Source organism: Amblyomma maculatum, chromosome 5 (assembly GCF_055883805.1).
Source record: "Amblyomma maculatum isolate TAMU_Amacu chromosome 5, ASM5588380v1, whole genome shotgun sequence".
Taxonomy (NCBI): Eukaryota; Metazoa; Arthropoda; class Arachnida; order Ixodida; family Ixodidae; genus Amblyomma; species Amblyomma maculatum.
This window is the reverse complement of record NC_139348.1, coordinates 107,702,689-107,719,134: the sequence shown is the minus strand read 5'-3', so window position 1 is coordinate 107,719,134 and position 16,446 is coordinate 107,702,689. Positions and strand designations below refer to the sequence as shown.

General features: G+C 48.1%; 1 protein-coding gene and 2 non-coding genes across 3 annotated transcripts in view; all 3 read left to right on the top strand.

The window, feature by feature from the left end:
- The window catches only part of LOC146189166 (uncharacterized), a 75,180-nt gene extending 65,967 nt beyond the window's left edge, over nt 1-9,213 (top strand). The window contains exons 19-22 of the mRNA XM_084605196.1: nt 2,926-3,002; nt 3,374-3,387; nt 7,825-8,054; nt 9,115-9,213. Of these exons, the coding sequence (XP_084461322.1) occupies nt 2,926-3,002; nt 3,374-3,387; nt 7,825-8,054; nt 9,115-9,213 (420 nt within the window). The remainder of the gene's footprint in view (nt 1-2,925; nt 3,003-3,373; nt 3,388-7,824; nt 8,055-9,114) is intronic.
- A 1,692-nt stretch (nt 9,214-10,905) lies between these two features.
- On the top strand, nt 10,906-11,047 carry LOC146189165 (U4 spliceosomal RNA). The gene has a single exon (XR_014707759.1). It is a non-coding gene; the product is annotated as a U4 spliceosomal RNA (small nuclear RNA).
- A 3,508-nt stretch (nt 11,048-14,555) lies between these two features.
- On the top strand, nt 14,556-14,697 carry LOC146189164 (U4 spliceosomal RNA). Its single transcript, XR_014707762.1, has one exon. It is a non-coding gene; the product is annotated as a U4 spliceosomal RNA (small nuclear RNA).
- The last annotated feature ends 1,749 nt before the right edge of the window (nt 14,698-16,446 follow it).

Sequence of the window (16,446 nt, the reverse complement as noted above, 5' to 3'; positions counted from 1 at the left end):
AATCGCTTTAATTTGAAACCATTTTTCATGAAAACCAGTTTATGTAGTACTAGTAAGCCCGGTAACAATCTCTCTAAGTATAGACAGTATAAACAAATGTTTTAATACGCATTTGTAAGGTTCTGGAGCATATATTATTCATGAGTATACTGTTTCGCACTTCTCTTACAATAACCTTTTCTATAATATCAGCATCATTTCCGGACTAGAACCTCTACTCTCACTAAATTAAATGAATTGACGCACTGCATTGCCTCATCTCTAAAAAACTGCAGTCATATTGGCGCCTTTTTCATTGATTACTCAAAACCTTTCAATTAGGTATGTCGTACCAAGCCCATAAATAAGCTTGGTGTATTTTTAAGAGAATCGTGAGGTCTGGCAATGTAGGCTAGTTTAAGGCCTACATTATGGTCATATTCTTTCCTTGTCGCGTCTAACGATTTCCAGTCATCGTCTGTCTGTGTAACATGGCGTACCGCAAGGATCGGTTTTAGGGCGCTTTTATTTCGGACTTGCCGTATTGAAGTCATAGATATTACTAATAACACATCACTTATACCCCATTCGTGCGCAGATGAGTGAGTATTGCATTCTAACATTAATACTACATGCAACCATTCAACTCTTAACAACATGTTCATTGTGATATTGCATCAATGTTTGGCAGATGTATATAAATTTTAGCAAAATTATCAGTGAGCTTTACGAATAAAAAACTCATTTCTTTTTCTCACGTGTTAACTTCGTCACATGTTATACTCGAGGTAGAGATATTTAACATCTGGCGGCCTATCACATTTATAGGATGCTTTAAATTTTCGTTTCCTTTTTATGGCCGAATGAATTATGGAGTACTTAATATCGTACTTTCATTCTAAACAAGATTAAGCTCACAATGGAGTAAAATGGGGGCAGCATATGTCCTCTAGCACACTCCCTTGCAGAGTCGCGGCATCCTCTTCAAACTCTGAAATAGATTCTCACAACAAAATGTGCGGAATGGAATATACCAGAGGTATATTCCCTTCTCAAATCGCATTTCTTCCCTGCAATTAACAATGACAGGCGACTTGGCAGTTTTAACAGGCGTTTTCAGAAATTGGAACATTAAAACTTCGATTAATGTCCTGGTAATCGCTATTGATTCGCATGATTTGCTGTGAAAATCAGCTTCTTTTTCCGACCATAGGTGTTCTGCATTTTAAACAATAAAAATGTACGTGCCTCAGAGCTTCGAGCGAGGAATTCCGTGGCCAAACAATGGAGTTCGCACAAACTGTCTGGGGATCAGTGTGCGAGGATCGCCTAATCATAAACTTTCTTAATTTATTGTTTTATTTTATCTGAATATTTTACTCCTGGTATTTTGTTATTGTTCTGTTTCTGTGAAAATTGTCTGTACCACTCCTGCAATGTCTCAATGTCAAGGAATACCATTGTTTGTAAATAACTAAGCTAACAAACAAATAAATAAATAAGGCGGCGTCTAATGTCTGTATGCCAAGGAGAATGCGCCGGAAAGCAGAGCGTCGAATAAAAGATTTGTGTCTAAGCGAGTATCAGAGTGAATGGACTCGAACAATCGTCTTCAATAGAGATTTTAGTTTACCGCGGCCGTCTACCGCTACCGCGTGCCTTCAGCATAGCACGCGCTGATTAGTCTCTGCGTGCGGAGTCCGCTAAAATTTGACAGGGACGTGGCTCCATCTATCGCTTTCAGGGGGATGTGCGCATGCGTGTTGACGCTCCCGCGGTAGCGGTAGGCGGTAGCGGTAAACGGTAGCGGCTGCCATTAGAGGTATCTAATGGCAGCCGCAGACCGCACCCATTAGCGCTTTAGCGTCGTGCCCTTAAAGGCAGAGCTTAAGTGTCTCTACCCCCCCCCCTAACAGTTGAAAAAATTTTATCGGCTGCAAAAAGATCAAATCTTGGCTGTACGTGTTCCGTTTTGCCGACCACTTTCCCTTTTGAGTTGGAGCCCCTTCCCAGGGTGACCATGACACGCAAAAAGGTAGGAGCGAAATAGGGAAGCGAGAGAGCAATAAACGTCTCGTGGCACCAGTGTCAGCGATATCTCTTGTCAGCCCTACGCATCGTTGATAACGTAGCGATAAGATGAACGTAGCTGCACTCAGGTTTGTGATTTCTTTCTCTATTTCACTGCGGCAAAATTATCCCTGCACTTTCTACCCTTCTTCCCTTATTTATCTTAGCACTGCTCATCTCCATTATTCTATATATTTATTTTCTGGCCGCCTCGATCGCTCACCTTAGACGGACTTCAGCCACGCGACGACTTAAAGTGTGCTCAGTATAACATCTCGCGCAGGCAAATAATTGTTGAAAGATGTTCCGAAGTTTGCGTCACAGCGAACTGTCAGCGCATTCTCCTTATATTACGCTGCAAACGCCATGTAAAGCCATTGTGACGTGGCGAGCGTGTAGGAACACACGGTGGGCAACTGGAGCGTACGGCTCCACTCTCAGTTGTACTTACCAAATCAGTCCCCGGTGGCGCGGCCGTCGCTTTGCATGCCGCCTATGGCATATAGCCTACCTTACAATTTGCGAGTGTCCTAGTCGAGTGTCCTTCAGGACCCCTACTACTAAATCAAACCAAACAATTTGAGTATATAGTAGGCGCACCTATTCTCTATAGGTTAACAGGGCAAACAATCTAATGGGAACACAGAAGAGGAGGACGACACAACAGCGCTCATTATGTCGTCCTCTTCTCCTGTGTTCCCGTTACGTTGATTGCGCTGTTAACCTATAATGAATCGCCAACAAGCCCAATCTGCTGTTCTGGCCAATTCACGCTCTGATTGTTCATAGTCTGTGCCTGACCTAGTCTCTCTCCTCTTCCAATCCCTCATACCCTTCCCTCGCTGCGGTCCTCTCCTCCTCGCTCTCTTTCCACAGGAGTTGTGCTCCAGGACGAGCGCCGGGGTGAACGTGAGCCTCAAGTCAGAATACGGATACAAGACTGCAGAAGTAAGGTGAGCACACTACGGCTAAAAAAAGCACTTAGATTGAAACGCTTTGCATAATCCTCACAAATTGGGGAAGAAGTGGTAATTCTTGCCAAAATTCGCTATCTTCAGTGCTCCATTTTGCATGAATATGCTTCACAGGAGATCTGTGCAACCAAATACAAGGGTTAAAAGATCGCAGTTCTCCGGTTCACTGCATCTTACTGGTGCAGAAACACAGTGTGATTTTAGTGACGTTCGCATCTCAAATGTTCTTGAAGGGCATATTTTTCCATGTCTTAGTCGAATTAGAAGTGTTTAGTTGTCAGCCCATTTGTTTTTTTCGTTCCTATTGTTTTTTGTTTGTTTTCTGTCTCTCTTCATACCTTTCTGTGCAGCTCCTTTGAGTCTGGTGTGACTTCCTATGCTGCATAATCTCGCCGGCTTCATAAAACTGTATTGCCTTTGCTGCCCATCGTCGATGAGTATGCAAGTTAACGTGGTCACTGAAGCGTCATCATCGAGCTTTATTTTGTTCAGTTCAGTCGTTCAGTCGTGTCCGACTCTTCGTGACCCTGTGGACCATGTCACGCCACGCTTTCCGGTCTCTCACTATCTTCCTAACATCACATAACTTCATCTGCAGTGCATCGAGGATGCCATCTAACCATCGCGTTCGCTGCCTACCCCTTCTCCGGCGACCCTCAACCTTTCCCAACATCAAATCTTTCTCCAGCGACTCCTCTCTTCTCATCAGATGACCAAAGTAGCTGAGCTTTAAATTTAGAATTTGACCCTCCAATGAGCAGTCAGGGTTTACGGTCGACAATATCGACTGATTTGATCTTCTGGCAGTCCAAGGATCTCTCAAGAGTCTTCGCCAGCACCACAATTCAAACGCGCCAATTCTTCGGCGGTCAGCCTTTTTCACAGTCCAACTCTCGCATCCATACATCACAACTGGAAAGACCATAGCACGAGTTATACGGATCTTGGTTGGCAGACTAATGTCTCTGCTCTTTACTAGGCGGTCAAGGCTAACCATTGCTCTCTTTCCCAGAAGCAGGCGTCTCCTAATTTCATGGCTGCAGTCTCCTTCCGAGGTAATCTTGGAGCCCAAGAAGAGAAGTCACAGCTTCCACTTCTTGTCCATTGATGCTCCAGGACTTGATAGGGCAAGACGCCATGATCTTTGTCTTTTTAATGTTCAGTTTAAGCCCAAACTTCTCACTCTCTTCTTGTACGCGCATCAGAAGTCTCTTGAGTTCCATTTCACTTTCTGCCATTAAAGTGGTATCATCCGCATATCTAAGGTTGTTGATACGTTTCCCAGCAATCTTCACTCCAGCTGAAGACTCGTCCTGACCAGCCTTCCTCATGATTGTGTAGGACATGTTAAAACTGACGTACGTAATTCCACATGTTTTATGTAAACGTGCCGTTTACTGCGCTAACTGATCACTGCGCTGTTATTCCTCGGGCGTATATGGCTAGCGATGGACCTAACATTTTTGGCAGTGCTGGACATATGACAGGATGTATGCAGTAAAAAATTACTCTCGAACATGAAACGACGGACTACTGAGAAAATGTTATACGGGGCCCAACGGTTCATGCTTAAGTTAACAATTACCTGAGAGCCAAGAGTACATTTAAAACAACATATATACGCAGATACTGCAGGGTTATGTCGCACTCCCTATTTTCATGCGTTTTTCACTTAAAATAGGACTTATAGCCCTAAAAACTACCATCTGAATGGTCTGTGCTTATTAATGCACTCGGCCTTTCTTCTTACACATTTGATATGTGTTTTCTCAAAAGAACATGGTTGTAAGCCAGTTGGTGGGACATCGTAAACTGAAGACCGCGGAAGCGACAGTACGGATGCAAGGAGACAACACTGAATGGTTTCTTTGTGTACGTATGCCTTTCTGCGCTGAAAACGGGGCTTAAAGTGTTACAAGCCACCAAGTCACTCGACAGACTACCATTGTCCAGGTCCAAAATCCGCTGTGACGGAGCTGGCGACATGCTGCTCGCATTGGTCCTTATTGGGGAGAATTAATTAGAGAAGGCGCAGCATTAATCTGGGCTCTCGCAAGCTCAGTTGGACTACCGTGAGTGTCCTATAGAAAACGAACATGCCCACACGCTCCTCGGTCCCTTTTGGGGAACCTACCTGACAAACCCAACATAAATGTGGGCTGCACAAAGTTCCCAACATCAGCTACGACGGGGATGGAAAGTGGCTCGTCACATGCTTCCCTGTTGATGCCTTGAGGGAAGATGAAACATGGATGTTGACTCTACAAGAAATAATACTAAGGTGCGGCAAGACGGACTGCCGATGCATTGCTGAAAACTATAATACATCGGCCGCAGCGGGGTTGACCCATCCGCGCTCCTCCATCTTATGCATATTATTTCCGTAGTGCGTATTGTACGCGCCCATGAATTTCTGTTATAGATTATTTATTACATATATGTCTAATCATCTTCACTTGATTACTTCAAAATTACACGTTTGTCGTTCTCACACTCGCTTAAATAAATTGTGCGTAATTATCAGATCACGTGCACGAAATATTCTGCTACCTTACCAGGCTGCCCTGTACTACATTCGACCTCCACACACCAATATTGCTTGGAACACACGCGTGGCTTGTCCGCGGAAGGAATATACTCGTAGCACTTATTAAACATTTTCTAAACACGTATAGCTGGATTATATATAGGATACAACTTTGGAAAAAAAAATAGCAACTGTGGACAGTGGTCCGCGGCGTTTGTATTACTCCGCTGGACAATAAACACTGTAAGTTTTAATTATCTCACTATAGAAAAACAATAGAAGCATCGCGCTTTAATTTGGTCTGATGGTTAGCTTTTTATTTAGGTAATCAGAAAAGCCTTAACAGCGAACCATATTCATTCACGGGGGCATTGTATATAGCGGTTATAGTGGGTGTTGTCTGCATTAGGAGCACCGTAGGCCCAATGAATGTTGCCTGCACTGGCCATATTGTGCCAATCCTCACTCCGACAGTTCCTGTAGGATGTTTTGCCCGATATCAAATTACTTCATGGTAGTATAGCGAGATTACGATACGGTCATTTAGGGGCTGCTATTGCCCCTGAATTATTGTCGGACCGCTGTGGGGAACACTTGGGCAAGTCCAGACAGATTGGGTTAGCCCCCGTAGAACCCGCTCCGGTTGGTCATGTAAGAATTGGAGAGGCTAGCCGAGATGACAAACAAATGTTCGTATTCAGAGGTTGTTGATTATGTCCGAAGTATAAGACCAACGGGGAAACTGGGTACGCTACCACATCAAAGCTCAATGAGAGCTGCTTGATCAGTGTTGGTCGCGGCCTCGCCATATATAGCACGATGGGGGCTGCGGTCGTTCATGGGGGTTTTACTATTCAGAGAAATATATCATCCAACGAAACTCTAATGAGGCTACGACTTCGTAAAGAGCCGACATGTAGCTTATTGCAGTTTCGCCGCCGACTGCTCCACAGGTAGTATAAGACACGGTGCGCCAACCCGATCGTGAAGGGTCGACGTGCTGTACGGCTGATGGGCTGGCCAAGGCGTAGGAAGCCACTGACTGTGCGTTAGGTTTTCAGTTGCGGTTTCACCTGCATGCACAGGACACTGACCACAGTAGATTCGAGTGGTGCCGGACAGCCCTGACTAGCGGTGCACCGAACATCCGCTGGAGGAAAACGGTTAACCGCAAAGAAACAGGTGCTAAAATAAAAAAAAAAGGAGTCGTTTACTGACGCAGTCCTTCAGCAGCACACACACTCAGCATCTGCGTCCTATGGGGCTCTAGAGGAAGAACGTTTCCCTGCGCGCAATGGTATTTCCGTGATACATTTTGATGGCTGTTTGGAGTCCTTGAGGGAAAAAAGTTTGGGAGCGCCTGATCTAGACTGGATAATTGTTCTTACTTCCGGGATCCCTCCATGCCTTGGCATGCAGACGTCAGTTCGTACGCCGTCATGTGCTTGGTCACCCTCTCCGGAGCGCGCCGAGCTATGATGCCCGTAGACGAGACGCCGACGCGACGCCCGAAAAGGGCTGCCATCGTCCTATTCAGCGACCAAGGGAGCTACTGGGGATGGAGGAGGAAGCAAGGAGAATAAAGGCGCAGGCATGCGCGAGGACAAGAGACAAGCTCTTGCCTTCGCGGAAACGAATTGCGCCTCGCAAACGCTGCCCGTGTGTGGCCTGTCATTGGTCTCCGACTGAAGAATTTCCGACGTCGACGCTGAGATCTGGCCCCGCCAGATATCTGCGTCTTTCAGCGACGCCGGTGCCGAGACACCACGGCGCCGAAGAAACACTGCCATGTGGTTCGGTCTTCTTCCTTCATACAGGCGAAGTGTGCAGTGGATTGCAGGACTGTCGTTGCATAATATCGGGCGGCTGAAAGGTGGTGATAGCCGCGCAACTTTTAGTGAGTGTCAGCTAGGTTGTCTTGAGTTCACCAGCCATATTACGCGTCCTTTGAGAAGTGAAGTGCATTCCATCTCCCCAGCTGTTTTCTAGTCTTCACGTCCGAGATCAGCCGCTTCTAGCTTGAAAGCGCGCAGCAGACCATTGCGCTTTCGCTTCTTGACGCCCCACAACGTGACTACCTCAGAAAACGTGCTCAGCCGGCAGCTTTTGCCTTCTTCTCACACTCGCGCGCAGCTGAACAAAGCTAACGCTGCTACGTAGATGAGTATTACATAGGCGCGCAGCTTTCGGACAGCAGGGCGGCCAAAGATATCGGACAAGGCCCGCTTAAAGGCTGACCAGGTGGTGAACTCTGCTTCGTGGCTGTGGTACCAGAGACTGGCAACGTCCGTCAGGTAGAATACGACGTTGTTGAGCTTCAGGGCTTCGTCCCAACGGTTGTGGCCTCTTACCCGCTCGTAAGAGGCAAGCCAATCCTCCACATCGTGATCATCACTCCTGCTGACTATGGCCGGGTCCCGCTGTCGGAGCGCTCCTGGGCACACGACGGGGGTCGGCAAGAAGCAGATGGCTGGCTCACATCGGTTGTCATTGTTGGTGCAATGGTGCGGCTGCGTAGCTCCAGGATGGTAGATGAAGGGTCGAATCAGCACACTCCACCAAGTTGTAACGAGGTTTCTTAGCCTGGGGATCCGAGAGAGAGATCTCGCGCCGTGCGCTCGCGGTGCACATGCCTCCGAAATTCATCTTCCTCTTTACAAATGCGACAGCGTTTCTTGCGTCATGAGTGGCGCCATCAAAGCGTGTCACCAGAATGCGTCCTCATAGGCCGATTAAAAATAACAAGACTGCGCTTAAGTCAACTTAAGAACCAAAATGGCGAAAGCCACTTTACAGGACTGCTGTCACTAGATGCATCATCATTTTCATCCCTACTATTGTCATAATCATCACAAGCGCTAGTATCATCATCAATAAAAGCACCGTCATTGTCATCGCTAATACCATCATTATCGTTATCACTAAATGCAGCGTCATTATCATAGCTACTGCCATCATTGTCACTAAATGCATCATCATTGTCATCGCTATTACACTCTCACGCCAGACAAGAATTTATGGAATGCGATTTCTCTCTGTAGAAAACGACGAAAGAGTACCTTATGATGCAATCAGGCTTATTGGCCTCCACAGTATTTGGCGTTCCCGAATGGCTAAATAAGATTGTGAACCAGGTGCAAGGCCAGTCCGAGTCTACTTCCGTGAAAGCATGCAGTAGTGGTTTGTGGAAATGCAGAAAAGAGCCGATTCAGTTCCTGAAGCCAGATGTGCCTGCTTGATTATTAAATCACCGCAGGCAAGGGAGTCATTGCAAATGATATTTTGCGTGAGTATTGTGTCGAAGACAGGCAAAAAAAATCCGATAGCACTGCAGAATCTACACAGGAGAAATGCGTAAGCCTGAGCTTTACTGCTGCACACGGCATATCTGCGCCCCTTGTAGAGATGTCACACTGCGGAAATTATAATAGCAGCTGCGTCGCTGACGACATTGTGTAGCAAGCAGCTGCTCATGTTCTTTTATTTTTTTTTCTTCAATTAAACGACACTTAACACATTTTCTGATAAATTTTACTCATTTTATTTTTGGTATTTTTTTCTCAGACGGCCAACTTCCGGTCCCGTGACACGCTGCAGACACATCACACTTTCGATCACATGACCCTTGCCACACGACACGTTACCCTTCCACGCGTCACATGACCGGAAGTGTGGCTTCACATCTAGACGTAGCCATTACTCTGCCTATTTCGACGTCGAATTGACTTATTTTGCTATAATTAATTAGCTAATTACTCAATAGTGCCCATACGATTTCCCAGACTAGATATATATTTGTCCTCTGTCATGTGCACTCTTTCTTTTTTTTTTTGTTTACCCGTTCAGTTACCATGAAATCACGTGCACAACTTTTGGGGACGCCAAACCAGAAACGTAGGCACTTAATGCTGACGTAGTAAAAAGAAAAAAAAAAATTCCAAAGAAGGTTCGATTCCCGTTGGAGACTGACTCTTTCTTTGCGTTTCATCCACCGGACACATAGAGCGAACAGACACGAATGTCATCATGAGCCCAGTATTCGTGCCTATGTCAGGAATCGAACCACCGTCCTTCTGTGTCTCAGCCGAGCGTGCGAGCGTGTATATAATTCTCCACGTCAAGCGTAAGGACGATGGAGGACGTTGAATGAAATAAGCAAATAAAAACATAAAAAGTATATATTGAAATTGAGATAAAAGTAAAAAATACAAATCGCAAAAATGAAAAAGTATTAAAACACAAGAAAACATTATTGCTGCCACCTGGCGATCTTTAGCATGCACTCACATCGCACAACACTCGGACGTTTTTCCATTTCACCTCCATCCACACGTGGCCGCCGCAGTCGGTTTCGAACCCGGGTACTCCGTTTCACTAGACGGTAGTCTTAACCACTCAGCCACAGGAGAAAGTCTGTTAAAGATCCCCAGCTGGTCGAAATCATTCCGTAGGCCTCCACCACAGCACCTCCTTCGCTCTATCTTTTCTTAGTCCCACCTTCCTTTCTTCTCTTACAACGCGGTTAGGATATCTGCGGAAATACGTGACAGATACGGCACTTTTCCTTCTCCGTAAACCAATTTACATTTACATGTAGAGGAAAGTGGAGGCATCGATAATAGACATTTATCAAGTAACACTGCTGCGCATGCGCGAAGCCTCCTCGGCTGCCATTTTCGCCTGGATTCCACACGAAATTGGGCGAAGAGTTCCGCGAAACAACACCAACTGCTGCACAAATATTGCGTACAGTGATAGCACCTTCTAGGCCACTAGGCCTTTTGCCTCCCCTAACTCACCTCAACCGAGATGCCACGGCGGCCAGGTTCGTCAGCCTCCTGTTGTGGAATAGAGGGTAGAAGGATGGGATTTTCATGGTGTGTCCACAGACTCACGCGTCTCTGCCCAGGCTAGGCGGTACCTGCCCAGCACTATTCTACTACTTGGAAAATAAGTCCACCCCACTAATGCCAGCTAATTTCAGCATAACTTCTTTGTATTTCCCTCCCGTCGAGCGCAATTCACCTGGAGGCCGCAAGAGGGGTGGGCTACTGCAGAACGGTTCATTCATGCGTTTGTGCACACGACGGATTGCAAACTCTCTTTGGGCGCCACGTGACCGGTGCACAGACGCCGTTTTGGTAATACTTCAGCTTAAAAACTCTAACCAACCTTTCCTGCAGCGCTGTCGCAAATAAACATTCTTTGCAAGCGGTACACAAAAGTAATCTCGCTTGGAGGCATCACCTTTATATTTCAAATACTATAGGTAGTGACTAATGATACCACGCATCTAATTCGCCTATGTTAGAGGGATGACGAGCAAGACCTCCTCAAGCTGTCTTCGTGGCAATCAGCTTTGCGCAGAGGCAGTGTCGCATCCCATGAAGTCTCGACTGAGGAGCGACTATTGCTAGTTGAAAACTTATACCAATACCCCGCCTGGACGACGTGAAATACCGTCGGCTGAGGCAATTTTTGGTTGGCCCTACGGGGGCCTCGTAACTCAATACAAAGAGAGACGAAATATTCCTGCCTCTTCTGCCTCAACAGTTGTAATGTTTCTGGTCACGTCGAAGCGATCGCCTGTGATTCTGCGGCCTTGTCATCTTCGTGAGTAGCCGCAAAAGTAAGGCGTTATATAAGCAGAGGCGGAGAGCCTTCACCAATTGGACATCTGTCACCCGTTAATAATTAAGGGGGTATTATTAACGATGCGCCCTTAACGGTGCGCACACTCCCAGACACCCTTAGAGTGAGTGGGGGTAGCTGTTCCGGTCGCGAAGGAGATGCCCTCGACTTGCGTGGCAAGCTCAGCCGGAATCCAACTACCTAGTAGTGACAGAAGGGGGTGGCCGTTTGGTGCCCAGCTGTCGCCGGTTCAAACCAGAGTAAGGATCGGAGTCAGAAGTAACAAACAAAACACAATTTATACACAGCAAGAGACGATACAAAGGAACACACAAGGTCACTTGAAATACATAGACGAGAGGTTCACAGAATACAAACGCTAAGCATGCAATTACACAGGTATCCAATAACGTAGAGGCTTTACAACAGATGAAACACGAGAGAGTACATAAACAAACACCAAATTGTTCACCGGGCACTGTTGCAGTCCGACGCCTCAAGAGTCACGATGTGGCCGCCATACGAGACGAGCGCCGCTCCCTTGAAAGTCCGTGGGCTTGCCAGCAGCGGGTGATCCCCGGGAGTCCAGTCGAAACACAGGCGAGCACGTCGCAAAACACTTGACGAACTGACGAACTGACTGACTCATCAAGCGGCGCGGTCGCTTTAAATAGGGCGCGCCGCGTCTGTTTGTTAACATGCGCCAAAGCTAGCGCGCACACACACTTAGCTTCGCTGGTTATAGTGCGCTCTTCTCCTCCCGTTGAACCGCGCGTCGTCATTGGCCAGGCCCCATAGAACGTTCTCGAAAGGCCTGGCACATTCCAGGCCGATGAACCACCGTCCTCCCCGGGCAATGGGAAAGAGGGTCACGGCAACGCATACAAAGCTACGCGCTCTCCCGCGCGGGGAAGGGGGCTTTTCTCTCCATGCCTTCCACGCGACGCCGTGCGGGCCTAGCGCTGTACCGGCTTGCTGAAAATGGGCGCCGATTTCGTGACAACATCCAACGGTCAACCGTCGGCCATCCTGTTTGTTGCCAGACGCGCTCCTCGGACGTAGACGGACCATCCGATGCTGCCGATACAGGACCGCAGAACATGCACAGTTCTTCCGGCGGACGTTCGAGAACCAATATACGGCTAACTCTCGCACATTTCATAGCAGCATGCATACCTACCCGATCCGCGTTGTTTTTGCAAGCATCTGTTTGTAAAGCAGTGGCCGGCCACTGCTTGTATCAAAAATAACCAGCCGCAGTTGAAATGACAGGTTTATTTAACGAGATGTACGTAAAAAGGTGTGGCGTGCGTGCCCGACATGCTGGCTTATTGTGCTTCCCCCTCCAAGACCATCACCCATCGTCGCCACCCGGAAGCAATGCTACAAAGAGTCGGACGACGCCACGCCAATACCCCACTGCTTAGTTCTGAGAATTTAGACAACGCAAGCGGCCATGATCGGAAGTTCCGAAGAAACGCCTCATTTCCCAGGATCCCCGACGACGTGTACGTGCCAAAAGGCACAATCGAAGACGAGCCAATAGCAAAGTTGGGAAAGGCGGGTCGGTTGTACGCTATTGGGCAAGTGACCTTAAGGCTGCAGCTCCCGACGTGAACGACAGGTTTGACCCAATGGTACAGCTGGGCGAGGACGTTGGCGGTGAAGGGATTGACCGCAGTATCGCACAGCATCGGACGTCTGAAGAAAAACTGTGGAGCTTAAGACAGAATCGGGCTGGCTGAACGAGAAAGTTCAAGTCCCGAATTAGCGGAAATATAGCGAAGGGGCTCTTTTGAGCCGTTTAGGGTGTTTTTTCGACCACCGACGGTACCCTGCCTGCTGCGAGATAAGAAACTAGGACCTACTTCTGGCTTATTCCGCTTCTATTATGAACACGACGTCGCCCCTCCGGCCTACAGCCTCCCCGACTCCAAAGACCTGAGACACCTACGCCCTTGATCACGAGACTGCGCCGACACTGCCATAATGGTGAGGGAACCGTCACCCTCCTCTAGGCAGCCACCTTTGAAAAATAAATGCTTTTAATTTATTGGCCTTTTGTGGATGTTGACACCTTCCTTACTTCAGCACTAACCCGGTTTCGGCAACCTAATCGGTTGACAATGATGACGGCACTCAAGGACGCGTTGACTGAAAAAAAAAAAATAAAACGCAAAAAAGAAAATATAATGACCATAAAGTAAAAGTAAAAATAAAGATTAAAAATGAAAGAAAAGTAATAAAAGACAAAGAACAAAAGTTTCGGCCACCTGGCGACTTTAACATGCACTTACATCGCACAACACTCGGACGTTTTTCCATTTCGCCTCCATCCACACGTGGCCGCTGCAGTAGGTTTTGAACCCGGGTACTCCGTTTCACTAGACGAGAGTCTTAACCATTCAGCCACAGGAGAAAGTCCGTTAAAGATCCCCAGCTGGTCGAAATCATTCCGTAGGCCTCCACCAGGGCACCTCCTTCGCTCTTTTCTTAGTCCCACCTGCATTTCTTCGCTTACAACGCGGTCAAGATATCCGCGGAAATACGTGACAGATACTGCACTTTTCCTTCTACGTAAACCAATTTACATTTACATGTAGAGGAAAGTGGAGGCATCGATAATAGGCATTTATCAAGTAACACGCTGCGCATGCGCGAAGCCTCCTCGGCTGCCATTTTCGCCTGGATTCCACACGAAAATGGGGGAAGTGTACCGCGAAACAACACCAACTGCTGCACAAATATTGCGTGCAGTGATAGCACCTTCTAGGCCACTAGGCCTTTTGCCTCCCCTAACTCGCCTCAACCGAGATGCCACGGCCGCCAGGTTCGTCAGCCTCCTGTTGTGGAATAGAGGGTGGAAGGGCGCGGGAAGGGGGGGGGGGGGGCAGGGGGGAGGATAGAGTTTTTTATGGTGTGTCCATAGACTCACGCGTCTCTGCCCAGCACTATTCTACTACTTGCAAATAAGCCCACCCCACTAATACGAGCTAATTTCAGCATAACTTCTTTGTATTTCCCTCCCGTCGAGCGCAATTCACCTGGAGGCCGCAAGAGGGGTGCGCTACTGCAGAACGGTTCATTCATGCGTTTGTGCACACGACGGAGTGCAAACTCTCTTTGGGCGCCACGTGATCAGTGCACAGACGCCGTTTTGGTAATACTTTAGCTTAATAACTCTAACCAACCTTTCCTGCAGCGCTGTCGCAAATAAACATTCTTTACAAGCGGTGCACAAAAGTCATCTCGCTCGGAGGCATCACCTTTATATTTCAAATACTATGGGTAGTGACTAATGATACCACGCATCTAATTCGTCTATTTTAGAGGGATGACGAGCAAGACCTCCTAAAACTGTCTCCGTGGCAATCAGCTTTGCGCAGAGGCAGTGTCGCATCCCATGAAGTCTCGACTGAGGAGCGACTATTGCTAGTTGAAAACTTATACCAATACCCCGCCTGGACGACGTGAAATACCGTCGGCCGTGGCAATTTTTGGTTGGCGCTACGGGGGCCTCGTAACCCAATATAAAGAAAGACTACAAATTACTGCTTCTCCTTCTCAACAGTTCTAATTATTGTGGTCACGTCGAAGCGATCGCCTGCGATTCTGCGGCCTTGTCATCTTCGTGAGCAGCCACATAATCATGGCGTTTGCATACGCAGAGGCGAGCAGCATTCTCCAATTTGACAACAAACCGTCGCTCATCCGGTTTGTTGCCCGAAGTCTGCCTCGGACGCAGACGGACCATCCGATGCTGCCGATAAAGGACCGCAGAACATGCACAGTTCTTCCGGCGGACGTTCGCACATTTCATAGCAGCATGCATACCTACCCGATTCGCGTTGTTTTTGCAAGCATCTGTTTGTAAAGCAGTGGCCGGCCACTGCTTGTATTAAAAATAACCAGCCGCAGTTGAAATGACAGATTTATTTAGCGAGGTGGACGTAAAAAGGTGTGCCGTGCGTGCCCGACATGCTGGCTTATTGTGCTTCCCCCTCCAAGACGATGGCCCATCGTCGCCACCCGGAAGCAATGCTACAAAGAGCCGGACGACGCCACGCCAATACTCCACTGCTTAGTTCTGAGCATTTAGACAACGCAAGCGGCCAAGATCGGAAGTTCCGAAGAAACGTCTCATTTCCCAGGATCACCGACGACGTGTAGGTGCAAAAGGCACAATCTAAGACAGGCTAACAGCAAAGTTGGAAAGGCGGGTCGGTTGTACGCTATTGGGCAACTGTCCAGAGAAGGCCCTTTTAAGGAAAAGAGCCTAGTGTTTCGATCAGGTACCGGAGATAGGCTGTGCAAAATGCTACAGTGACACGCACGCCGCAAAGCATCGAAAATACAATTCAAAGTTCTCTCATGCTTTCCTTCGGGAAGCCAGCTTCTCCGTTTCCTGCGCTGGCCCGTAGAGTCACAGTAATGACGTACGTACTGCGAACGACGTCCATTGGTCCGCCTCGCTGACTGACGGGAGAAGGATGGGTGTCTACCGCTCGCTGCGCGCCTTTCCCTCGCCACGGCCTGACTGAATCCAGCGGCGCGTACTCCCTCGGCTGGTTTTTTTTTTTGTTTTTCTTTTTTTTTCACGCGCTCGCGGAGTGCCACGCCCCACCTCCCGCCAAACTCGGAGGAGGAAGGGGAATTTGTTTTGCGGAGGCTAGACGACCTCGGGCAGGAGAGTGAAAAACCTTTGCGAGGGTACGGAAAGAGAGAAGCATGACAGAAAGGGGTTATTGCGGTGGCTGTAACTGCGTTATTAGTTACTTTTTTCAAAAACATTTTGCGGCCTTACGTTCTAGGGGCGAAGTCTCACAGTCACCGGGGAAGAAAATATTTTCGACCGGAGGGTGGACAGTGGGCCTTTAAGGCTGGAGCTCCCGACGTGAACGACAGGTCTGACCCAATGGTACAGCTGGGCGAGGACGTTGGCGGTGAAGGGATTGACCGCAGTATCGCACAGCATCGGACGTGTGAAGAAAAACTGTGGAGCAGAAGACAGAGTGGGGCTGGCTGAACGAGAATGCTCAAGTCCCGAATTAGCGGAAAGATAGCGAAGCTGCTCTTTCGAGCCGTTTAGGGCGTTTTTCCGACCACCGACTGCACCCTGCCTGCTGCGAGATAGCAACCTAGGACCTACTGCGGGCTTATTCCGCTTCTATTATGAACACGACGTCGCCCCTCCGGCCTACAGCCTCCCCGACTCCTATGACCTGAGGCACCTACGCCCTTGATCACGAGACGGCGCCGACACTG